At 41.6% G+C, this 26,620-nt stretch overlaps 1 protein-coding gene across 2 annotated transcripts; it reads left to right on the forward strand.

The window, feature by feature from the left end:
• On the forward strand, positions 1-24,736 carry jph2 (junctophilin 2). 2 transcript variants are annotated; one of them, XM_049017145.1, is made up of 7 exons: positions 1-1,177; positions 4,207-5,020; positions 16,945-17,063; positions 20,019-21,031; positions 22,123-22,218; positions 22,414-22,433; positions 22,591-24,736. In XM_049017145.1, exons 1-5 carry the CDS (start codon positions 799-801, stop codon positions 22,201-22,203), a joined length of 2,406 nt encoding a protein of 801 aa, XP_048873102.1. In that variant the 5' UTR covers positions 1-798; the 3' UTR covers positions 22,204-22,218; positions 22,414-22,433; positions 22,591-24,736. The 2 variants fall into 2 exon arrangements, with proteins under 2 accessions (XP_048873102.1, XP_048873101.1); XM_049017144.1 differs by lacking the exon at positions 22,414-22,433.
• The last annotated feature ends 1,884 nt before the right edge of the window (positions 24,737-26,620 follow it).

The raw sequence follows: 26,620 nt of genomic DNA on the forward strand, positions 1-26,620 counted from the left end.
TGTATTTGTTGTCAGTTTAGTGTGCCACTGGCTGAAATAAGGTTAATGTTCAGCGTATTAAAGTTGGGCGAGATGAGCGCGTCCTAACGGTCTGCGAATGGACGCGCATCCACGCCCAGCCCTGCTGTGACAAACGCACTGGCCGGGCTTTTAAAAGTACCGTGTTGCGGAGTAAGGATTGGGTTGTATTTTTGGAACAGTGTGCGGATCTGATAGCCTTGTTGGGGCTGTTATAACGTTTCCAGTAGCCTTTGCGGGAGAGTGAGGGAGACAGAGGCAGGGCGAGGGGAGACGGGGCGCGGGGACTGGGTCTCCGGCAGAGCCCTGCTTAATTCCGCCAAAACAAGCAAACAAAAAAAAGACCTGACAGCTCGACTGAAGAAACATAATTAGGCAAAAAAGAAAAAAACAATGTTCATTTTCTATTCGAAATCAAATTCGACACAGCTTTACAGAGCCGGTTACACGGGCGCCGTCAACCTGCAATATACTGGAAGAAGTTTGAAAGTTTCGGAGCCGAACGGATTAAAAGGGGAGTTTGGAAACATGCGGGAATAAACGGCGACTTTTGCTTTTAAGTTAGTCCATATTAGACGGATCTTGAGGAGAAATAGTCGGTATTTAATTAAATAGCTTGTACAAAAAAAACAGGGTTTACATTTTAGTAACTACAAAAGAAACGTATCTTTATTAAATATCAGACGGGCTGATATATGAGAAATTGTTTAAATTTGCGCTTATGAGGAAGTTTATTACAGAGATCAGATTAATTGTTTGGTCCAACTACGTTGAGCAAGAATGAGTGGAGGTCGCTTTGAGTTTGATGATGGCGGAGCCTATTGCGGCGGCTGGGAGGGGGGCAAAGCCCATGGACATGGCATCTGTACGGGACCCAAGGGCCAAGGGGAGTTCTCCGGCTCCTGGAATTACGGATTTGAAGTAGTTGGAGTCTATACCTGGCCTAGTGGAAACACGTACGAAGGGTATTGGTCTCAGGGCAAACGGCACGGTCTTGGTTTGGAGTCGAAGGGACGTTGGGTTTACAAAGGCGAGTGGACCCATGGCTTCAAAGGCAGGTACGGCACACGGCTGAGCCAAGGCAGCGGCGCCAAGTACGAAGGGACGTGGAACAACGGCATTCAGGACGGCTATGGCACTGAGACCTATGCTGATGGAGGTAAGCATTGACTTATCTTCAACCAAAACCGCTCACTTTGTCAGACCAGTGAAATCTGCATTCAGTCTACGTTTTCACTGCCATTTTATTTTCTGAACATTTTATATTTTAAACTTCATTTATATTACTTTGAAGTGAAAAGATCTTCAGGTACTGGATTATTCCCCTTCTTGTAGACGTATTTTGCTGGCCAATGCCACTATTTGCTTTCCTAAGAGCTACTCAGTTTTCAAACATGGAGCTTGAAATAGAGTGAAATGTGTGACTGATTCATATTCCTGAAATAAAACTACAACTTAATCATGTTGACACATCTGAGTTGTTGGTTGGCTGTGGTTTCAATCCCTTCTCTGATTTTTGTGGTTTTTCTCTGGTTGCTCCGTTTGACTGCAGCAGTTTAAAACTGTGCAGTTAAACTTGCCTGTAATGTGTACAGGGTTTATCCTTGTACTGCCTGGGATAGACTACAGTCCCTGGATCCCAGTCCAGGATAAGTACCTGGAAAATGTATGGATGACAAAATTAAAAACACACCTCATATTCTTACTCCTGTTAATACATACAAAGAACTAGTGATTTTTTTTGTTTTTTTTTTAAAGACATGTAGTAAAGTTTTAATTCTGTTTGTAGGTGAAATTGCACCTACTTTCCACAGGGAAACAATCTTCAGTGTATTATCATGTATAAAGAATAACATACATGAAACCTGGATAATATATAGATGTGTTAAAATCTTAAATTTTAACCTATATGATGGACACCCCAAGCAATCATTCATCAGGGTAGAATAACTACGTATCATCAAAATGCAGTAAGGATTTGGCATTCTCTGAAATAAAGCGTCTTTCAGGATACTTCAGCTTCTCCCTCATTTCAGCTGCCAGTGAGGTGAATCTCAGTAGATATGGCCAAATAAGTGCTTGAAAGGGCAGCTTTAGGAAAGCCCTTGGAGACATCTGCTCCTATCACCCATTTGTTTGCTTCCAGCAGGAATATAATAATATGGATATAGGCAGCAGAAGGTCAGACGTGTTGCCAAAGACCACACAGCGATAGCCGTATTGAATTTTGAGCGGGGGTGTTGTTTTTTTTAATCAGACACGTGCAATGAATCAAACACCAGAATCACACATGTATTTTGACTCCGGGGGGGGGGGGCTTTTGTTTGGTAATCTATAATAACTCTTCAGATTTTCCTGCAAATCTTTTTCTTTAGTCAGTGAGCCAATGAAGAGATTAACAGCAGTTAATCTTTAGATGATGCCTCTTTTTTGTAGCTCTCTGCAATAGTAAAGCCTTGCATTTTTATCTGTGCCAATTGTTTTATTTTCACTTGATAGGTCTGGAAGTGTCGGATAGGGTGTGTTGAGCCTCTTAGGGGTTTCCTTGGCTGAGTCATCATATCTGTGACTGTGTGTCGATCGAGGTGATTATATAACAGCAATGCAAGCCGTGCACTTTTGGTCTTTCTATCTCTAGGGAGTGACAGGACTTGGACATGTGCCCATCTAGGTAGTAACCAGGTCCACCAGCTCGGGATGCAAAATAGTAATATTCATTCGTGCCGAAGGTTTTAAACAGTTTGTGTTGATCTGAAGTGCTATGATCTATAGCCACTGAAAAATAACCACAAATGGTCTGGATCCTGCACACTTTAATAGTGGTTTTTAATAAGAAATTGGTTTATACTTGGATCTCGTTTCTCTTTAACAAGAGTTTGGAGGTAAAATGTCAGCAGGCAGACGCTTGAGCCCCTGAGGACTGGAAGAGTTCCTCACCCTGGGTGTGTGCGTGGGATGACGAGATTACATAAATTTACATGTGGTGAAAGCAAAGGAAAAAAAAAAAAACTAGAATGGTTGATAATCTGCCTCCAAACCTCATAAATATACTATAGTCTGGGCTGATGGCAAAATCATTTTTTGCTAGATCCCTGAGCATGTGATTCACTTAAATATTTTATGCGGTTGGTGCTATTTCTCACTATTAGGTCAAGCAGAAGAACGCTCCCTCTATTTTTGCTAATTTGGTCATATACACAGATAAAACAGGTCACACCAAGTGTCAATAACATCACTCCACCATGATGCAGCATTTAAATGCCTCTTATTAAGGATGCTTTTGATCTCAGTGGCAAAACAACAGGTCATCTTTAAAAAAATATTTTAAGATGCTTGTAATCTCAGCATTTCATAAATTATCAGGCACTGAAAATATATTTTCTGTCATTGAATGAATCCATCGATAAGTAATACAAATGTAATACGAAATACAGATTAGGGATAAAATTGGGGTGCATTGACACCAAAACTAGTATCGGGTCAGATGAAATGCTCATGTACTGACCCTCATAACAGTGCAACCTATAACAGATATCGCCAAAAAATGTCATGAGGCGCTATCATTGATGAGCAAAATAAATGGGACTATAGAATGTCTGCAGTTGTGGAAGTACTTCAAAATTATTGGCTTAAATCAAAGGAGAGCAGACTGCAAACTGTGCTCTGCTGAAATATCAAGAAGAAGCACGAAAGACAAGATCATACAACAGGAGTAATCTAATTAAATGTCTAAATTAAACTGAACATAAGAAGTATATTACTAAACCACCACCAGCAGCACTCTGCAACAACGCATTGTGCAGCAACCCATCATGTAATACAAACCAAGCTAGCAACCATAAAATGAGATACCAATATTAAGGAATGTTCTTGAAAAAAAAATTCTGTTGTTATTATCTTAGATATCTTGTTGAAACGTTTTCAATATTTTTATTGTTTATATATATTGTGTTTTCAAGCGAGAGATTTTTGAACATTTCTCTCTAAGATCTGAGCCACTTGTTTTGTATTTGATGGTTTAAAATAATATTCCAGTCTCTTCTGTGCAAATGTTCTTTACATAGAGTTATGAGCCATATATTTGATGTTGACGGTGGAGTCCCTATACTTTGAAACTTTCTAAATCGTACAAATAAATCACATCAGTTTGTTCTCACTCTAGACAATCACCTACATCTGTCTCCATAGGCACCTTCCAAGGCCAGTTCACGGGCGGCATGCGGCACGGCTACGGCGTCCGGCAGAGCGTGCCGTATGGCATGGCGGCAGTGGTGCGCTCCCCTTTGCGCACCTCCCTCACCTCCCTGCGCAGTGAGCACAGTAACGGCACCCTACTGCAGCAGGATGTCCCCGTCATCACTACGACCAACGCTGCCGGCCAGGAGACGCCCCTCAAGGCCCCGGCCGCAGGTGGTCCCTCCCGTGGGGGGTTTGCCCTGACGCTGCACGTAGACCCAGACGTGGCCAAGCCCAAGAAGAAGGGCCTGTTTCGCCGAGGGTCTCTACTGGGCAAGCTGACCAAGTCGGAGTCTCGCACCTCTCTCTCCAGCCAGAAGAGCCGTATCAGCTTTTTGCGCAGTGACTCTGCCCTCAGCTCCACTGCCAGTGACGCCAACTCGACCATCAGCCTGGGCGACGAGAGCGAAGCAGCTGAGAACTTTCCACCCTTAGAGCCTGACATCGATGCCACCACCACTGAGGTCTACATGGGCGAATGGAAGAACGACAAGCGCTCCGGCTATGGTGTCAGCGAGCGATCCAGCGGCCTCAAGTACGAGGGCGAGTGGTTGGACAACCAGCGGCATGGCTACGGATGCACCACTTTTCCCGAGGGTGGGAAGGAAGAGGGCAAGTACATGAACAACATGCTGGTGAAGGCCATGAAGAAGAGAGTCATTCAGATCAAGGGCACCAAGATCAGGCAGAAGGTGGAGCGCAGTGTGGAAGGAGCCCACCGAGCAGCCGCCATCGCCAAGCAGAAGGCTGAAATTGCCGCGTCCAGGTAAGCGTCTACTTGTTGGCCAAATAGGTCAGTCTTACTTGACCTGGGGATCTTGATCCCGTTCTTTAAATACACACTTGATGTCGGCTGTAATCATAAGCGCCGCTGTTACACTTGGCATGGTAAGGTTGCTGAATTTCCGTCACGCTACCATGAACCTGCCCTGCAGGTCTCACAAGTCTAACGGAGCCAATTTTGTAAACCACACAGGAGAAAAAGATATTTTCAGGGCCAAACAAAAGCTAAGTGAATTTTAGGTGTTTTATGGAGTGTCACAGAGTCTGGCTTTGCATCAGAGCCCTTTGTGTTGGCGTCCACCTGGGGGCCTATGCAAGTGAGGCCACTGGAACTGAGGGGTTGATCCACATTTTTTCAGTTCCTATCCGATTCCGAGCTCTTTTTACTTTAATATTTTTATTTATATATATATATAAATATTTATATGCCAAAATAATCTTTAATTAGGCTATTAGAAACATACATAACGTACTGTTCTGCCTCATTTGAACATTTTGTTTTAAGCATTTTTGAGGCATTTGCAGTCTGAATATCTTCCAGGACTGATATGCGAGTGGCGAATGCTTAAAATTCTATCCCACTGGCAACTGCATCACTTACATTTAATTGCGATAAAAGCTCCTCGTGCATCACAAGCTGCAGCAAATACACAAAACGTTGCCTCACACAATCATGTGTGCTTTGTTTAGTGGGATTGGGAGCTCCCAATAGGAGCTTTTTACAGACTGCCGAGTATTGGACATGAATCAGCCACTTACCTGATTCGTCTAATAGGTGTGGATTGGCACCGATCTCAAATATCAGAACCCTGAAGGTGGCTGCCAGTTCAGTGTGTTTTACGCATTAAACTATAGGGGACAATGCACACTATGTCATTTTCATATATGTTTTTAAACGTATTAATAATTTCACTGTGTCCATTTACCGTAAGTGATTCTAAACATGACAGCTGGGCTATTGAAGGTAAAATGGACACACAAACACTGAAATATAAATTAAAATTCAACCATAAAGCAATCTGGAAAACCAGGGACTGTTGCTTGCTTTTGTTGAAAGATTACAGCCGGAAAACTGTGTATAAAGCTAACTTTACTGCGGTGTCATAGGGTTTAAACCCGAACCCACTTTTGGGTATACCTCCCTGGTATTCTCACTTGATGAAATATGTAGGGATATGTGATTCTTTACTTAAATATTTTAGGAAGTTGATCAGTGTTTAAACCTTAATTCCAGCACCTCGGTAAATTTAGATATATATGCAGTTTTCTGGCTGTAATATCTTTCTATGTTTGTTATATTTCAGTGTTTGTATATGTGCACTTCACATTCAGTAGCAATTGTGTTGCTTAAAGTCAATGGCACTGAAAGGATACAGTGCAATTATTAATTATTAATAAATATGCTTCCCAAATGATGAACAAAATGTTGCCGTAAACATTGTAATTTGCGATCCCACAAAATAAACGATAATGACATGAAACGATAGACATTTTTTTTGTCATGTGATATAGTATATTGTGATATCGCATAGCTCTATGTTTAACAGGGACTCAGGTACCAGGACAAGGCAGCCACCTTCAGGGTGCTGTAGGGGCATGGATACTCTGAATGGGGGACAGTAGTTTTCAGGGATCCTTGAGCATGTAAAATTATGTAATTATGAGGGAGCCCAAGGTGACATTTTGCCATGGGGTCCAGACTTTCAAGCTACATCCCTGGCCAGTATTAAAAGAAGTTGACAGCTGAACACACATCCACAGTTAATGAAGATATTTCACTTACAAGTTAGGTTGTCATCGTAGTTACTTCTCAACCCATCACAAAAAAAGAAACTATGGAGTTGAGTGAGTCTATCACACAGTGATTTCTGCATATTCTGTTATTTTTGGAGGAATGTTTGCCGTCTCAAAACCGGTTGTTGCTACTTGTCTCACTCCAATTGCTTATTGTCACGCACACTTGTTGACTGACCATCACACCTAGATGCTCTCCTGCAGCTCCCATATCAGTCTTAGGTGACATAACCCGTTATCCTTGCACATACTGTTGCTTCCTATAGATAAAGAGCAAGCGAAGCTCTCACTTTAGAACCAGTGGTTCTCTGTACCCACCGTGGAGACACTAAAGGGAGATTCCCCTTCAGCTGAGTCACTAATTTCACTGTCAGATTTTTTTATGGTACGTTTTGCACCTGTTAAAGTGCAGGTCATGCAAAATGCCCTGGGTAATGTAACCCTGTAACAGGTGTAGCGTTCAATCTTCAATTTACGAGAATTGCCGTGTTTACATTGTCGTTTTTCTCAATAAAGCAGACAAACAGTAGCTACAGACAAACACACAGGGATTAGAGCTGGGAAAATTGTATGTTTATAAACACACATGGGAGTAAATTGTGTTTCCAGGCAACAACAGCAAAGGTTATGAAATCTGAGGGCAGTTTAATCACTGTAAAAACCCAGAGCAGTGACAAACCAAAGAAACTCCACTTTGCTGGAGGCAGTGAGTATAACACCCAGAATATCATTTAGAATAGTGGTTGCGTGAGACCTGTTAGCACTGGGTTGCCCGCATGAACTCCATTGTAATGCCTCAGTAGACAAAGACCCCAGTGTCAGCAGTTTATGCTAAGAAACCAGAGGATAATAAAAATTCTGTTGTGTTTTGTTTTGTCTTTCTTATGTTAATACTAAACAATTTACATTTTATGCAGAAAAGAAGAGTTTTTTTACCATGTTATGCTTAAAACTGACCCTGTTTACTTAAATATTTGGATATTAAATAATTTGACAGATCTTAACTCAGGGAAATATCTGCTGTTACACAAGCTTTAAAATTTGCTGCTTTCTGGGATGACGAAAGATGTCTTTGCAATGATATTCCCCGTCCTGCACGTTGAGAATGTGTTTATTCAGCCATGAGGAGCAGCATATTTCCTGCCCAGGACAACTTGACGATGCAGCCATTCCAGGAATTTGTTATAAAACATTTGTGATGCAAACTATTCTGATGACTTGTGGCAGCTGGAGGTCATGATGGTTCTCTGTACCACGGGAGAAAATGTTTTTAAGCCTGCAGATTTGCTGCCTTCTCTAGCAGTTCCGGAATTCATATGTAGATCAAAGTAATAATGTGTACCTACAATGAGGACTGGACCTAAAGGTTTGGAGAATATTGTAGCAAGTATTCCAAGTAAGTTTTACTTACATGGATCAGATATGGAGCGCTCTCAGTGTCTCCTGAACACTCAGTGTATCTCCTTACAAGGAATGGACTGCTCATCAAAGTTAAAGCACCTGAAATTAACACAGCGTTTGCAAGAGCGAGGACACCAGTGACGAACTGCAGATCTCATCCTACAAGGCTGGAAACATAAACTTTAGAGCACGGAAACAAGCAGTCTGATGGTTCAGAACCAAAGTTGGTCCAAAACCAGAGTTTGTTATTCCAGCAGACAAGTTGAGGCTTGAGCATTCCCTTAATAGCCACAACTAAAACGAAGACTGCAAAAATGGAAGTTTATTGGGGCTATCAATGGGGTCACAGCTGAAGATAAAGGGAAGGGTTGCATATCTCATTTGGTTAAATCAGCCAGGTGGTACATACATACGTGTGTGTGTGTGTGTGTAGGCTAGAGGTCAATAGATTAGACAAACAACCATGACTTGGTTACTTTGGAAGTGCGATAGATTTCTAGTGGTATCTTTACAATTTCAGCCTCCTTTACAGCCTCATATGAATACTTTGCTAAAAATCCCTCATATATGATTTATGAAAACATGATTTGATAAGGCAAATACCTTGGAAACGATGTGCCCTCTGTAGTACTCCTGACAATTTGGAGTTCCATGACCTGTCAAATGATGCCATTATTTCAGCTTGCTGAAACAGGAAAGTCTTATTATCTCTGGGAAAAAGAGATCTGAAATTTTCAATTATCTATTATTGTGCAATAATGAAACAAAATTATTCTTCTATTATCTCAGACCTGTGACCTTTGCAGTGAGATTAATGCATATACAATTATTAATTGCATCAAATGGAAGCAGGAGACCCTACAAAAAATAATCAAAAGCAGAGCAATAGCATCCAACAAACTGTTGGCTTTATTATGGTGGACTTTAGACAAAGAGTAGTGGGATTATTTTACTCCCAGTTTTTCCTTGGCCTGTCCTGCACCTGTTCCAGTGCAGATCAGGCAAGGTGCCCTGTGCGACGTAATCCTGTACCCAATGTAGATTTAAATCTTTAACTTAACAGGGTCACTCTGGGTTGTGACTGTTGGTTGTTATTTCTAAACTCTGAGACCAAATTGTTCCTGGCACTTTCTCATGATGCAGCCGAGTCAGATAAATCGCTGGAAAGGTTGCATTGATTATCACGACATTTTCATCACCGGTCTCCCATTAACTATTGTTCAAGCTCTGATACTTCTGACATCTGGAGAATGTGTAATTCTAAAGGATGAAGAAAACTACAGAAGTAGGCTTTTGCTTGTCTGAAAGTTTTCACAGTTTTCTTAAGCAAAAGTCAGGTCGTGAGGTAGGGGTTGAAAATGAAAGGGAAGGGGTGGGGGGATTTGGGTGGATGGTGGAAGCTTCTGTAGCCACGCCCAAGACCTGTGAGCCATCAGACAGGCAGATGTCAAACATTCCTGTCAAGGGCAGCCCTGGGAGCCCGCCTCCTCTGTGAAGTCAGGTGTTATAAATACAGCCTGCCCATTGAGAAGCCAGTGTCAGCAAACGCTCCTTTGACATTCAGCTCTCGGTGTGCTCTCACACTAAGGCTGGAATAAGAGACCCCTCCGAGGCCACTGTTACTGGGTGTAAATGACGCACAGGGGCCTAGTGCAGGAAAGGAAGCCTGACTAAATAAGGACAGACCATGGGGCCATTGCACCACAATCGCAAGAGAATGCAACAGCTGACAGCTCGCTCTCTCCCAGTGGAAGCACCGGTGTTTTTCACTTGTTTCCACAACGACCCTTAGTAGCTGGTCTACCTTTAGGTCTTTCAGTGACCTTAAAGTCTCTGTGGGATGTCAGCCATACCTCCCATTGCTGGATAGTTTGATAGAAAAGCATATTATCCTGTTGAAAGACTTATGCAGGCACTGCTGTTCTTCAGTAGACTAGTCCTGCTAGCAAAATCATTTCTACCAGCTGTGCATATTGTGGCAGTACAAAATTTCCAATTTGTACATCAGACTTTGCATCGCGAATGCAGTTTATGGCTGTATATAGTTTGTAGAGTATTACGGCTTACATAGTAAAGTATGGGCAAGTCTAGGGTGTGATTTCGATGTAGTTGGGAAAGCATTTCTGTCTCCTTTAATCCTGGAAACTGCTAAAGTAGCACCTAAGCTCTGTGTCAGCAAGGGTGTCAGTTTGCCCCACAAATATAAACACGGGCAAGCTCTTAAATGACTATCATGAGGCAGCAGTGTGCGCACCTTGCTGTAGGTGTGTCAGTTTAAGTATTTCCTATTTTTCCTTGCAGTCACCCTGTGAAATGTATCTTCATCAAGCTTAGATTGTGGCACCTCTGGCCACAATCTACGCGTAAATCTGAGAATCTGGTCATCATGTATGTGTATGCGAGGGGTGGATTGCATCGAGACGTACCTCTCGAGCGCTTCTTGGATGTCTTTAGGATTCCGAGACCCCACATTGTGGTTCTGGGGCTGATCTGAGTAATGTGTCTAGGGTGTTTTTGGTTAAGGGTTGGTCGATCAACCTAACCAACCTGTCAAAGTCATAGTCAACTGCCAGTGAAATGTCCTGCTCTAGGGCATCTGAGTGATCTCCATAGTTAGAGGTGACCTTCAAAGATGGGGATGAGCCTTTGATATGTGTCAATTCTATCAAACATCACAGATAGCCCCTACCACCCACTTGAACACATATCCATTACATGCCAGTGCAATATCAAAATGGTCCCAATACAACATTTTGTGTGTTTTTATTAATAGTCCATAAAACTCTCATACTAAATCCTAGAGAACAAAGGATCTTCATATCATTGTACCTATGGGGTGAAACCAATGAAATCCACCACTGGCAAGAGGGAACCCTTAACTGTCATTAAATGTCTTGCTAGATAGGGAGAGATAACAGAGAGGTTTGGGTGATTAAAAGCTGCGGAGCCTTATTTAAGTCTGCATGGTCACCTAAATGAACAGGTTACACAGGCGATCAGGTGCACACCCTCACACTAATATCAGTGATGCACTGAAACAGGGTTTGCTGAACTCCACAGCTAAAGGGTATAGCGACAGATTTCATCTTGACACATCGAATCTGTAGCGAAGCATAACAAAAGGCAGACCAGCTGGCATAAGCTAAATTGGCTGCGCTGACGATGTCAAACAATGTAAAGCTTGTTCCTCCGCTGGCCTGTTTTTTTTTTTTTTCCCGAGCAGCTTTGATAAATAAGGAGAGCTACACAGCAGCCTCTTCAGAGGGCTGCGAGATCACGGGGTTTTTAGGGCACGGTCTGAAATATCAGGCTGTGTTCTGCAAGTCCCTTTGAAGTGAATCGATGGAGAGCGGTCACCGTTGAACGTGCAGCCCAGAGCGGGATTCTGCGGGTTGGCCGGGGGGGAGCGGCCTGATTCACAGACGCCCCAGTGCTGCTGAAGGTAGTCTACAGGAAGTGCCATCTGTCATGGGCCCCGCCTTCTGCTGCCTGGCAACAGCACCTCATGGGCTGTCATTGGAAGGATCCTCAGTGGATTCGGCCAGAGTGAAGCCACACTCCATGGATCACTTTTGCTTCATTGTATTAGACTATAATTCTATCTGAGGATTTTTTTTTTTTATTATTGAAAAGTAAAAAAACCGAAATAATGCTATTTCACACAGCACACCTGAAGCTGATAGGCTGAGATTCTCTTACACGTCTGCAGTACCATCAGCCGGAACTTCCATTTGGCTATGATGTAATAATTGTAAATAATAACAGCAGTGAGCTTTCATTTTTATCAGTAGCTGATGGCGCACAAAGAGTAAGAACAAAAGCAGTTTTCAGTCGAATCCTGTTTAATGTGCCCTTGATGGTCCCTTGAAGCAGGATTGGGCAAAGAAGGCTGTGTCTGCTCTGAGATCCTGAATGGAAGGCATATGATACTGTCTGCCACTGGGCACCACGGGTCTAGTCCCCTGTATTGTTAAAGCCATCAGGAAACCGTCTTCAAAGTGCCATGGTTTAAGAAAAACCTTTGAAGGGGGGAAAGGGAGGCTGGAGAGGCAGGTGGTGATTCCGAGTAGCCAAGTGCACAGACACTGTAGGTGGCGGGGAGCCTCTAATTGTCCCGTGCCTCCTTCTAATGCCCCCCCCGCCCGCCCCCCACCCCCCCGCTGGGGGTTGCAGCTATTCGTGGCCCGTGTAGCGTTACAGTATGCCCGGCATCCATGCATTAATCCCAATCACTGAAGCACCCGGCATGTCACTGTGATATCAGTGGCGCTAGAAGCCTTACCCAGCAGAAGAGGTTATAATTACCCACTGGGGAAGGCAGCCCTAGTGCTGTTTTAAAAGTGTCGTGGGTGCGAGCTGCCAGCAGGGCCACCTTTGCCAGTCCCGTCCAGGTCACCCAACATGCAGTCATGGAGTCATATTGGTGTTGGGCCCTTGAGCAAGACCCTTAACCCAAAAAAACTGCTCCGGGGGTAACCCTGAACTCTGAAACCAAGCCTCATCCGCATATGTCTGAATTTCGTTGTACCGGCTGCCTCTACAATGAAAATAGAGTGTTCTGTTCTATTAATTTTTATTCTAAATGTGACAGGTTGCATGATTGTCATAATTAATTTTTGATGAGCTCTACAGCCACGACGTGTTAATGCAGTGCAACTGCAGTATTATCACCATGCTGTGAGAGGCTGTTAAATTTTCGGACTCAAATTCAGACTCGTTTGTATTTATTTAAAATTTGGCCATTGTGGCTTCTTTGGCAAGGCTGCTGTGTCATAACAGATGATACTTTGGCCTTTATAAAACAATCTATTTATGGACGGTCCAAGGATAAAGGAAAGGGTCTGTTCCCATTACAAATATAAATAATATAGCCAAGTATCGCAGGAGTTTTTACAGGCAACGTGACCCTGCATAGTTGTTGTGTAGCAGAGTTTGGCTGTTAGAAGTGTCATTTACTCCTGTTTCAATTTGACAGCGGGGGGGGGGGGGGGGTAATCCATTCCTGCTAAGAATACAGAGCCGAGGGAATGTTAGAGGCGTGCCTGCATATAATTATTCTCCTTATTACAGTCTGACACGTAGAGCTTCTTATTAGCAACTTGACTTTCTGCGATCCGCCATTTTCTTTTGTGTAGATTTCCGTAGTAGGCCAAGACCTCATAGGAGTGTTTGTCGTATGTCAGGTACATTCGTGTTTCTTTTTATAGACAAGACTGAGTGTCCCTCCAAATAAAGAGGAGTGGAATGTCTAGGAGGCGATAGCAGGGGTTCGCTGTTCATAGCTTTAGCTGTCGTCTGCTGGCATTAACTGGGAGGAATGAAAACGGAATCATCCTGTTTATGTTCTAGCTTTATGCATTCGACTGCGTCCAAATGATGCCTTTCAGGAGTACAGTGCAATTAAAACCCTGTCTCAGTGTTTGGCCCGCTGGTCCACAGTGATTTATTGGCTGTGTTGTTGCCACAGAGCCCCTTACATATCTGGCTTACAGAGGACTTCTATACACACATAAAACCTTTCCTTATTTAGGGTCCATCTGGCACACCGTTACTTGCAACCGTCTGTGAGTTTGTGGAGCCCCCTAATTTTATTGGCGCTGACATCATTGATGGAATTGTTACTTTGTTTATATTTGACATGTTAAGAAATCACAGAAATAACCTTCATTAAAACTCGATTTCAATAATGTATCCTGCGTTACGCAAACAGGCACGAGGGTGGTCCAGTGGGTTTCAGGGCTTCTTATTTCCTTCTATAGTCCGAAATCGTAGATTAGATGGTTTGGTTTCTTTCCGCTCCCCTGGGTGTGACTTGTGTGTCTGTATTTGACTTGTGATGCACTGGCTCCCGGGATCAGCTCCAGGTTCACTTTACCCTGTATCAGATAAGCAGTTATGAATAATGGAGGGTGGGTGGAGGGTGCATGAAATATACAAATACATTATGCGAATTGTGACACCAGTTATGCGTTTGCATGTAGGTAGGTGTTGTAAATAAATGCAAATAAATCATAAAATGCCATCTTGAAGAAACGTGATTGAATGAATCCCCAGTGCGCATATTGAATAAGCGTTAACAACATGTCCTTGCACCATTTGTTTTCCTAGCAATTTATTAAAGACGTATTTGCCGCAGATGTTCACCATGCTGAGCATATTTTACTGTTCTAGAGTGTGTTAGCAGGGGAATCCAACTACCCTGTGAATTTGCCGGTTTTAAGGCCCTGGGATTTTCCTGTTCCTACTGTTTACAGTCGAAACAACAGCCTAAGTGACAGAATCAGGTGGGCTTACCAGTTCCCCTACTCCTGAAATATGTCCATCCAAAGTAATGAGCTGCTGTAGTCTTATGTTGTCCTGGATTATGACAAGATGTCTGTTTAATAATTTCACATTGTCACACTTTCTTACCACTGGCTTCTGTATGTTTTCTCCACCATGCCAAGCTTTTTCCTCCCTCTACCCCAAAATGAAAGATCTTACTTTATTCCTTAGATATAACAATTCCAAATTAATATTTGCTTATGATAATTATTTTGGTTCATGTCTGTAATGTCAAAGAAACAGATATTGTAAGAAAATATGCAGGTATTCTTATAATGTAGCAGACTACTTGGATTTTACAATAACCAGAAATGACCCTGTTATCCGGTGTCAGTCCAGTCAGTAAGGAGATGCTGTGGGTCCGAATAACAGATTTCTAACAATGTACAGCACATTCTCAGGGTCAATGCGTTGATTTATTGAGTTTTAAATGTACATGGATCATCCATCCAATTAGGAGGGATGATCAAAAGGATAAATCAAGACAAGGGAGAATACAGCAAAACAAAACAAACCACCAAAAATAAATTATATTATTTATGAAATAATAACCAACAAAATGCTGGCTAACAGCGTATATATGTTTTGTATACTAACGTCTCTTATGTGCTTCTCTGTAGGCCTATATGGGAGAATGTGGCATTAGCTGCCTATCACCACCACAAGATTGATATATGGACAATTACTAACAAAACTGAAATACATAAAGGAATAAATAGTCAAACAAGTGTAGAACTGTTACACTTAGTTTAATAGACTGTGTCATTGTGATCTTTCTATCCGTCCATTTTCTGTAACCATTTATTCTATTCAGAGTCACAGGGGTCTGGATTCTATCCCAGAGACTACAGGCACAAGGCAGGGAACAACATAGGATGGGGCACCAACCAATCACAGGGCAAACTCACACACCAGTCACTCATGCCAGTACGCCTATGGGCAATTTGGTAACTCCAATTAGCTTCGACATGTTTTTAGACCGTGAGGAGGAAACATGGGGTAAATATGTAACACTGAGACATGGCAGAGACTCAGACCCTGGTCCTAGACGTTTGCGATAATAGTGCTGACCACTGAGCCACCATGATCTGTCTAGCAAATTTTAAAAAGTTACAAAAATTAGTTTAATTTTTCCTTACACTTCATGGGTTGTTTTTATGAGTAGCTGCCATCTTCTCTAAATTAATGTATTCTGTAAGGGGGTTGATCCACTCATTAAGATGAAATGAATTCTTAGATTTACAGTTTAGCAAAACTGTTGCTGATAGTTAGAGAGGTGAGCAACAGGTTTCTATATTTGTTTGGGACAGTATCTGAAGAAATATCTCAGAGCAAGCAGAGTGTTGGTGATGGTGGCTTTCCACACCCCAGGCCAATGGTAAACATTTGGTAATGTTTTCGACTTCAGTGTAGAAGGTTAAAGAGGGTTATTGGCTTTTTTAATCTTGCATTTAATTTCTGATTTTAGTTGATTGTTGTGGAGAAACTGGAGTCTCACGTCCATGCATCTGGATTAGTCCTTGAATGTTATGAACTGGTTATTTTGGAAGAGTGATGGAGATGAAAGATCCCTTTTTGTTGCTGAGAGAGAAAGTGAACAGGGAAATTATGAAGCAGAGGGTTTTGTTCATGCTAGATAGGAGTGTATTTACAAGGTGTTAGTGTTGATTTTCTAACTTTGCTTTACACCAGGTCAGAGTTCCCCAGATTGTACTGTTAAAAATTGACTGCTTGGCAGTTGTATTTAGGAAGGGTACATCTGAAATTAAAATGTGTTGGCAAGTTCCATCCATGAGATATTATCCTTGTGCTGTATACTCTATTTAAGAAGATGCTGTAACTGGTTTGCTAAATAGCAGTGAAGAATGTTTCCTCTAATCCAGGAACTTCTAATCCATTTTGAAAAGTTTGGTTTGTAGTGTTGATGATCTTATTCTGGGTTTCTTGTTTTTCCAATAAAAGTTGCTAGTTAGGGTATCGTGAGATTTTAACCACGTTTGAAGCTGCTAGAAGGTCAGGTGAAATTTTCATTTAAACAGTTGCAAGCTGGTCCATTAATGAGAGGGGGAAAGTGAACCACATTCTCAAATGGTCTTTTATTTTATTACTGGGCTGTAGCTCTCTAGTTAAAAAACAAAAACAATAAATAAATAAAATGCTGTATTTTAATGTACTGGCCAATTTTCAAACAATTTCACCTCCTTTATTAGTTTTGATTTATTCTTAAAAATACAATTTTATTATTACAGTATGTGTTCAGCAGCGTGTTTAGTGTATGTTCTGGGACCTGCTTCCTCCTTCTTACCTCTCCGCTCTCATATTGCCCTTCACGTTCTGGCACCTTCTGATTCACAAATTAAGCACTGCTGCCCACCTTCCTCTCTTTAGGACTGCCCACGCTAAGGCCAAGTCAGAAGCAGCTGAGCAAGCTGCCAAGGCATCGAACAGTGAGTCCAGCATCGCCAGAACGGTGGCCAGGGACCTGTCGCCCACGTTCCACCAGCCAGGTGAGTCTTTTGGATCAGTCTGCAATGTATCAGTTTCTATTTTACCATGTACTGTATCATTGTATGCAAGAGTCCTATTGTATGATAGATTATTGTAGGCACTGTGTGTCACTGTAGGTACTGCAAAAGGACTAGATGCAGTGTACCAGTGCAAACCATCCATCCATCCACAAAATCTCTGAAACCGTTTAATCCCAACTGGGGTCACGGGGGGTAACGGAGCCTAACAGCGGGAACCAACCCTGGGCAGTCGCCAATACACCGTAGTTGTGCAAACCAATCATAGTAAATAAACCTCACACTTGAAGAATTATACTCAGACATACCCTTAATAGGCGCTTCTTTGGGTATCCCTATGTAGTAACAGCTATAACCCTCTTTTGTCTTCAAAATGTCTTCAAGGGTTGAAATGTAGGTTCAAAGAAACCTTTCTGCACACCTTCTGTACTGAGCTGGTGTTTTTGTTTTTTTACTTTTGGCCTCCCTGTTAACTTTAATAAGTCTGGTCATTCTCATCTGACTTCAGTCATAACCAGGGTGTTTGTAGCTACAGATCTGCCCCCGACTGGATGCTTTTTTATTACTGGACCATTCTCTATAACTCTAGACACTGATGTGTGCGAGGAGTGTGACTGAGCTGCTGGAACCACCTTGCCTGGTACCAGCAATCTTACCATGTTCAAAATCACTTAGATCTTGCTCCTTTGCTGTTCCAGTGCTCAGCAGCACAGTAAGTGAACCCTGTGACCCCATCTGCATGCTGTGCATATTCCATTTCAGCCATATGGTTCGTTATTCCGAGGAGCAGGCTGTCTGCGCTAACAAGAAGGTGTACCTAATAAAATGGCCACTGAGTGTCTAACGTGTAGACATGTGTAGAACTTCACATCATGCAGAATCCATGTTCAACACTATAAGAAGTAAAAATCTGTTGCTTCAAGTGCGTATGGTCTGTCTCTTCTGGAATTTTACGAAGTTTAAGACTCTCTGCATCCTTTGTTGGAAGAGATGTGTTTTTTTTTTGTCTGCTAGCTAGTTCCGTATTCATGTAAGCTACCACTCATTTCAGGGTCTATTTTCAGTTATCAGAGCCTAAATACTAAGTACAGTAATCAAAAGCTTAATACACGACTTGTTTCCTGAGCGCCGTCATGATTGATGGATAAAGGAGAATGCAATATAAAATCATGGAAGTACGTACTATTGTCATTATTATTATCGTTATCATTATTATTATTATTATTTTTGTTGTTCTTCTTGTGGTTATTGTCATCACATTTGTGACAAAAATCACTACATACGGAGCTTCACGGATCAGTGTGCTTAAAGGGAGATAGAGGGAGGGACACAGACATCCGCAGGCTCCATCCTTAGTTGAATTCATCAGTACACCTACAGAACTAATGGCACAGTGTGAGAAGCTTTGTGTGAGTTCCACATGCGGGAGGACACCAGGTGCTCTGGAGGGTGCCACAGCCACGCCTGGAGCACACGTCTTTAAATGTAACCAAGGAGACCTGGAGGGCAGCAGCAGATAGCTAAAAAGGAACCAAATGTCATTGTGTGACCCGATGCCTCTGAAATAAACAGTGTGATGCTGGTCAATGACAAGCAAAGGGATCATTTCATCACAAAAAAAGCTGTATAGCAAACTGGTAAATGAACCATGTGTGTTTAAAAGCAGTCTGCTCTGCCCTGGGTATGAACTGTTTAAATCTGCCATAACTTCTGCTTCACCCTTTATGTGACTTATTAACGCTGCCTTCAGCCTGGATCAGGCCACTGGAGCTCTGATTCTTCTCACATCACTTACCCACCAGCCGAGTTATAACGCCACGGTGAAGGTGATTAAAGTGCAAAACACTAAGAAAAGTGGTACTAGTGCAAATATTAAATAAGTATTGAGCTGAATATAGTCTTTGCTTCAAAAACAAACTGCCTTATTATTCAGGTTTACATTCCTTTCATAATTTGTTTTATGAAGGGAAAACCAATTTCTGATTAATTATGTTACACTGCGGGGACCTTTCAGGATGTCATCACGAATGGCCTATAGTTTCATTATTCCCTGAGGTTTGTCCTTGGTTTGAGTTATTGTCAAAATGTCATTTTACTGACAGTTCTTAAGTAAATTATATAAAAATAGGTTATAGTGAAGGTAACACATTTTATGAGAAATCTATATTATCAAAGTCATGTCTGACATTTAAATTGCTTCTGATGAACAGACCAGTGAGAAATAGTTACATTTCTTCGATGGCAGCACATTTTTGGTAGTGCCTGACACTGGAGGCATACCTCTTACTGTTAGTCATTACTGTGCCGACCATGACCTTGGCTATAATGCTGACAAACAGCTTCTGTGGGCACCTACAGCTGCTGTACACCAGTGTTTCTCAACCCTGTCCTCAGGGACCGACCCTAAAGCAGCCTGCATTTTCACTCAAAAATGTGGACCTTCTGTGGGTCCCCAAAGAGAAGGTTGGGGAAAAACTGCTGTATACTTTACTTCTGCAAGCAGCTATAGTCACTGTGTACTTTAGTTCTGCCAACAGATGCAGCTGTCCTAAAAATCTGAACTGAACTGAATTGAATGGAATGGAATTGAATTGATCGGCCACATTGTCACAATACTTGATCTGGCTATTTGAGTCAATATCAGAGAGATATCTCATATCAGTATCAGCTCAGGGCATCCCTACCAGTCTTGTCCTTTAATAATTAGCAACAAAGGAGATATTTAGGACAAGAGGGAGTCTCCCAGACTGCAGGTTTTAAAAATAGCATCAGTTTCTCATATGACGTGATTCATTTGTGACAAGAGGGAAAGTGAAATGCTTTCTAAATGGGGTGGTACGTAAGATCATGTGCATGTATTTGCAATCATATTAGTGAGTAAGTATGTTTCACAAAATAAGCATGCAGTAAATATTCATAAATGTACTTCTATCACAGGACCAGAGTACCTGAAAAAGAGGGTGCTGCAGGAGATCGCAGAGGGTAATGAGAATGCAGAGAGTGTTGTACCAGAGCCTCTACTTGCAGAGGAGCGCCCTCCAACACCTCCTGAGAGCCCTCAGTTGCACGTGATGGATAATCTCGATTCCTCCCAAACTCGCACGCCCTCCCCTGGACCCCCCACCCCCGCAGAGTTCAGGCAATCCAAGCAAAGCACCAGCAAGGAGGACCCCAACCTGTTGAGCCCCGGTGTCTGGAATGGAGAGAAGACGAGCCGAGGGGGCGGCAGCCGTCCCAGCAGCAGGCCAAGCAGCAGGTCAAGCAGTCGACCCACCACGCCTTCTTCTGCCGTGCCCGCCCCCCCTTCCGAGGAAGGCCGCAAGCCCTCACGCAGCCCCAGCCGGCAGAGCAGCAGCGTCCAGCAGGGCAGTGACCTGGAGATCAAGCCTCTGCAGAAGACAGACTCCGAGTCGAAGGTAGCTGAGCCCCAGCCCAGTTCTTCAGCGAGAAACAGTCAAGTGTATTCCACTGATGAAGAAGAGCAGGCTTCAGCCTCCAAAGGGCCTTCCAAGTCGACCACCCCTGAGCCCAAAACAGATCTCAGACCCAAAACAGAGACACGGGAGTCCTCCCACGAGTGTCTGCCTTCTGCCACAGAGGAGAAACCAGAGGCAAATGAGGAAGGGAGGAAAGAACGGAAGGAAACAGTTAAAGCAGAGCTGAAACTGCCTGCAAGATCTGAGCCCTCTCCATCACCTAGACCAACTGCAAAAGCAGAGCCCAAGCCAGAAGTAAAACCAGAGCTCAGACCAGAAATCAAACTAGAACCCAAGCCAATAGCTAAACTAGAGCCTAAGCAAGAACCAAAACTATTGCCCAAAGCAGAGCTTAAAACTTTGCCCAAACCTGCTGGCAAACTGTTGTCGAAGATAGAACCCAGAATTGATATCCGGGCTAAGCCCATTCTCAGGGCTCCCACTGACATGAAAGATTCGTTAGAGGCTGAAGAGGTAAGATTCCTACACTGACATTGAAACTAATCCATGTCTCTAAGTATATGTTAGAGAAGTATTTCTATATTTTACAAAAAGAAATATCAGATTTAAATAAAAGTTGCATTTTAGCAAAGTCAGATGAATGCATAACCTTCATTTTGTTTTTTGTGGGTCAAAAGTTGGGCTAATTCAGTGATTCTTCTTGCCTAATATGTATGAAGCTCTTTCCTTGGTTCTGTTGGGGTTTGTTCTTGGTACTGTAGCCGAATAATGCCATCTCAGCTCTTTTCCACCGAGCTCTGTAATTGCCTCTGCCGCTTAGGTAAAATTGTGTCCCCTTGTGGACTGCGAACACACAGGCTTCAGGCACTATGGATGTTAACGCTATGGGAACAGATCTGTTTGACCTATTTAACATGCCTATTGAGTAGATTAAGCAGCCAGTACAGACAGAACACACTGCACCCCAACTGGACCTGGATCACTGTACCATGTGTATCTGTTGCAGCGATGTCCCAGAGTCATACATAACTCATATTATCAGATTTCAAATGGAAGGTCATTGAGGTTCATTAACTTTACCACAGTGTAAACACGAGGCCTTGGCCCTTCTAAGAGATTAATGGACCCCTAAATTGTCGCAGTCATCATTGTGCCCAGTGAAGTCATTAGGTGGATAAGAACATCCACTAAAGATGAAAACCAGAGTCAGACGTTAAAAGGACATCAAGGACTGACCTCTTGTCCTTCTAGCCAATGTACTTTATCTAGTTAATGTTATGTTGCATAAATGTCAGATACAAATTAACCAGAAATCATTAAATCAGAAAGAGATGAATTATGGTTAAAAGGTTAGAAAACTATGCTGACAACACACATATATTGGGCCTTGAGCAAAACATACTGTACATTAAAAATGGCTGTACCATCTTTCAGAATTGAGTGCCTTTCCTTTCAAATGTATTGTACATGTTGTAAATAATGACTATAAGAATATTTATCTTTTTGTAAGAGTGTTCATAAAATGGTTATTATATAGTATTAAGGTAATTAAATGTATTTTCTTCTTTTCCCTAGAATCACCCACTGGTTTGTTTGTATTTCAGGGGCCAAACACAATCATGATCTGTATGGTTATACTGCTGAACATTGGTCTAGCCATTCTCTTTGTCCACATCCTGTCATGAGGTGATGCAACCCTGGTAAGAAAAAACCAATGAAATGCAGAGTTCCTGAATATGATAATGTATATAGTAGTAAGACCATTTTTGTGAGGATTATTGAGATATTTCTAAAAAAAAAAATGTTTGTTAAAAATAATACTAATAATATCATGCGCATCTTTTTTATGTCCAGCTAAGATGTTTTATAGTAATGTTCAAATGTCCCATTTACAGATTGTATGCAGCCTATAAAAGTAAGTAGCTGTAGAAGCAGAATGCATGCTGCCATTCAGCTGACTTTGCATTTTTCATGAAGAGGCCAAGTGTAGTCAAAGGCAGATCTTAGCATGAGGAACAGTTGTTTTCTGGTCATATTTAATGATTTATTATGCCACATGGGGACTTTTACAGGATGTCATCTGATCCTGGTCTTTGAGGAAGATCACCTCCTTTTCAGGCAAGAACCAGGAAAAACCATGAAAGCAAAGGACCATCTGTTAACGTGGACAGCCCATCTGCAGGCCATAATGATGTAAGGCCAAAAATGGCATTGTATCTGCCGCTCGTTGGAAAGATCTGATATTCGTTGACCTAACCAAGAATAGGTAGAGCCTTTAAATGAATTGTGGGGCTTTAAGACCATGCAGGGGAACCTGAGAGTAGTGCCGACATCAGTAATGTGACTCACTACATGGAATCTGTGAGCCTATGCATCAAGGGCATTCCTCAGGGGACGATAGCCTGCCATTGTTTTATGTTCCATAGAGAGAGAGAGAAGTATAGGGAAAGGGTTCCTTAGGTCTTGATGAAAGCCTTCATTCATAAATGAATAACTGCCAGCATGCAAGTGGCTTTACGATTAATAAATCGCAACAATATTCTGTTTACATTGTGGGAATTTTACCCCAAGTGAAATGAGTCAAAAAAAAAATAATAACTTTGTTTTGACATGTTTTACTTTGAGTTGGAGCTGTATTAGGTAGTTGTTTGGATAAACCGGAACTGAACATGTACACTAATATAACGTTAGAGACAGCTGTCGAAGACTTAATGCAGGAAAAACACTCTCACAATCACCCACTAGATTCTTCAGTGATACACATCAAAGCTTGTTTTTACATGGAAAGAGAAATGCTTTGTGTCGCTACACACAGATATTTCAATAGTGACTCAGCAAGCTGTCTTAAGTCTAATATATAGTGAACCAGAGAGGGAGACATTTCTAGGTACCACCAAAAAGGATCAAGAGCTCTATTATTACAACATACATCAATCAGATGGGTCTGTGTAACAGTTTGGAAGTAACACCTCTTCAAAACAATGGCAAGTCACAGACAGCCTCAGGTCACTATTCAGTTAGAAGGGAAAGAAGTTAATGACGTTAAACGTTCCATAAGAATAAATGGAAATGTCATAATAATAACGTGCCGTAAATATATTGACGTGTTGGCCCTGCATGTGATAGCAAGAAGAGCTTTTTACTGAGCAGAGTAAATGGTAAAAGTCAAGGAGAACAAGAGGTTATTAAATTTAAATGCCTACACGACTCCTGTCCAGTCCGGGAGGTTTCAGGCAGTAACTTATTACATAAATAAACAAATTATTTTCACACAGGTGAAGAGTCTTTTGCACTTGAAAATACATCTAGACATGAACTATGACACATAATTTTTTATGTCACAAAGTGTTTTCTACTGCTGCAACGCAAAGGTTTTATGTGGCACATTAGATGGTATTTGTTAAGAATAGTTGCTCTTAGTCTGTTTTACAGAAGGACAAAAAAAATCTATAGTTTATGGATATTGTTACAAAAACATATTTATAAAGGAAAACTGGTCATGTAACAAAACCAAGCAGGTTTTATGAGCATGTGTTCACTTTTGTAGTGTGTGTTTTTGTACCTTTTAAAGTTTGTATGTTTCAATGGTATTGTAGTGTTTGCAATAAATGTGAATGTAAAATTCAGTACTCCTGTTTACCCTATTAGAGCCCTAAGGTTACCTCAGGGTCACTAGATGAAGGAACACGTAGTGTGCTTGATGTTAGAGGGGAGGAAGTGCTGAAAATTCCTGTTTGTGCCAAAGGAATAAGTTATGTTGTTTTCTAAAAAGGAGGACAACACAGACACCTGTCATGCAAGGGCTGAATTCAGTGTCAGGTAGCTGAATGGATGAAAACATTAATTACTTGTATTGCCACGTATGAATGCTAAATGGACTCTGCTGTGGTCACAGTGTTCACAGGTTTCAGGTAATGTCTTACTAAGAGCATCGTGCAAATATTACCCCGATGTTGTGTATTGGCAAGTACTCTGAGAGTATTAGTACAATTTTTCCCATTTGTGAAATTTGAAGCGGTGAGAGAAATGTGTGATGATATTCACAATGTTGCTTTAGACTTTTAACCAAAATGCATCTTAATTGTATCCCAGAGGAAACGTTTATATACCAGTTATGAAGTTGACAATCCGTTTTATCACATTTTAAATTATTGGAATGAATGGTCCTATACTAAAGTACACATTTTAAAATAAAGGTATTTTTCAAATGCTCCTTGAGATCTGCTTATGATTTTGATACATCACATATGTCCTGCTTGAGTCACATGGGTTTTCTCCCACATTCCAAAGACATGCAGATTAGCCAATTGTTTTCTATGAAGAGTGTGTGTGTGTGTGTACATGCCCTGTGTTGTACTTCCAGAGACAGGCTCCGTTCCCCTGTCCTGCCCTGCGGGGAAGGATTGTTCTTACAGTAGTTTTAAAATGTTATTACTGGCTTCATCTACAGATCCCACATGTCTGTTTTGCCAGCAATCTTTAAAATAATAGTTTTTTTAAGCCTGGTAATAACACTGTGATCATCCGCCTGACCAGCAGAGGGGGCCAGGAATTAATTTCTGTTAAAGTACTTAACACTTCAGAGATGATCATTTCAGCCGATTCCTTTAATTTACCATTTGTATCTAAATGGTTGTGACAGCATATAATTCTACACAGTATTTAGACAAACAAAGCCCTAAAAACTAAAACAAATATATGGAAATGCCATCTTTTGTATATATTGTCTACGGAAAAGTAACAGGGACAAATGAAACATCCTGAATACAGGTCAAAGTGTAGCACAACTTATTGGAGGGTTTTTGCCATATAAGTTTATAAATTAAGTGTAAAACTGCTTTCAGAAACCTGTTTTGGTTGGTGCCACTACTCTCCAGCTTTACAGTCCAGTTTACCAACGTCGGAGTGTGCACTCAAAACATTTATAGCAAAATAATCCTTCAGTTAACAATAGGAAAACAAGTACAAGGGCTGCTTGTTGTTCTTTTGTGAATCGAGTTTAATAAGGCCACGGATGAGCCAGGGAACAAATTAGATTTCTTTTAAAATTGAAAAACCAAGACAACAATCCTTATACATTCAAGGTTTATTGTTTGTGTACGTGACTAAAGTTCTGGTCTAATCATAGGGAAGGCGGATGGATGAAGACTGCACTGGTATTCTCTACGACGGTAGATTGAAAGCATCTCCACCTATGATAGCTAGAAAACACCCAATATCACAGCAGTCTGAGGGATCAGTTTTGACCAGTTTGTTTGTTCATTTTGAGAATGCAACAGCTGCTCCTGAATGACCGGAATGCAAACAGTTAAACATACTGACCACTAGCTTTGTATTGTGCGTTTCCACCTCATATATGATTTTTTTTTTTTAAATGAAGCCATTTTATATTCCCGGCACCCTGACCAAAGTGAGTGATTAGCAGATGGATGGATGGATGGATGGATTTTAAATTCCTTTACAGTACTAGGTTTGCAGAGATTAGAAAAATTTTAATTTTTTCCCAATTTTTACCTAAAATGTGAATAAACCCACCATTATTGAGGCCATAAAAACAGAACAGTACATTTTCCCAAGGGAGTAAATATCAGGCACATTAAAAGGAGCAATTTAAATGTTCTTCCTGACTCAATAATAATGCAGATAACCAAAATGATGGGAAGAGTAATGTATTAGCTATACACAATAAACAATTATTTACTATTGGGCAAAATCATGAATTCTAGGCTATATTAAGCTACATTGCAACCAGTAACAAACAGCACAGGTTGACGAGAGATTCGTGGCTGTTTGATGGCTGAGTTCTCCTTTGTCATTTCCATGTTTGTTATAATGACAGTGCTGCATACACATTACTTGGAACTCACCAACCTTCTCAAAACAGAAACCCTTGAATCTCATTCTATGTCCCTGACCCTCTGCATCTCTCTCCAATCTGCTTTTTGTCACAACATGGGCAGTAGCCAAGAGTGCTGTCACCTTCAGCTTGGCCAGCGGTATCTCCACTTAAACAGCATAATGTAAATCCAGGATTACTCTGCTTGAATTCTCAAAAACACAGGCAGTCTTTTTTCAAAAACCTCACAGCACATTATTAGCACT

The sequence above is a fragment of the Brienomyrus brachyistius genome, chromosome 6 (assembly GCF_023856365.1).
Source record: "Brienomyrus brachyistius isolate T26 chromosome 6, BBRACH_0.4, whole genome shotgun sequence".
Taxonomy (NCBI): domain Eukaryota; kingdom Metazoa; phylum Chordata; class Actinopteri; order Osteoglossiformes; family Mormyridae; genus Brienomyrus; species Brienomyrus brachyistius.

Excerpts from the sequence above, each read along its gene's own strand:
- jph2 (XM_049017145.1), top strand. The coding sequence starts at position 799 with ATGAGTGGAGGTCGCTTTGAGTTTGATGATGGCGGAGCCTATTGCGGC. Across the intron at positions 1,178-4,206 it reads TGAGACCTATGCTGATGGAG|GCACCTTCCAAGGCCAGTTC; the intron begins GTAAGCATTGAC and ends CTGTCTCCATAG. Across the intron at positions 21,032-22,122 it reads ATTCGTTAGAGGCTGAAGAG|GGGCCAAACACAATCATGAT; the intron begins GTAAGATTCCTA and ends TTTGTATTTCAG.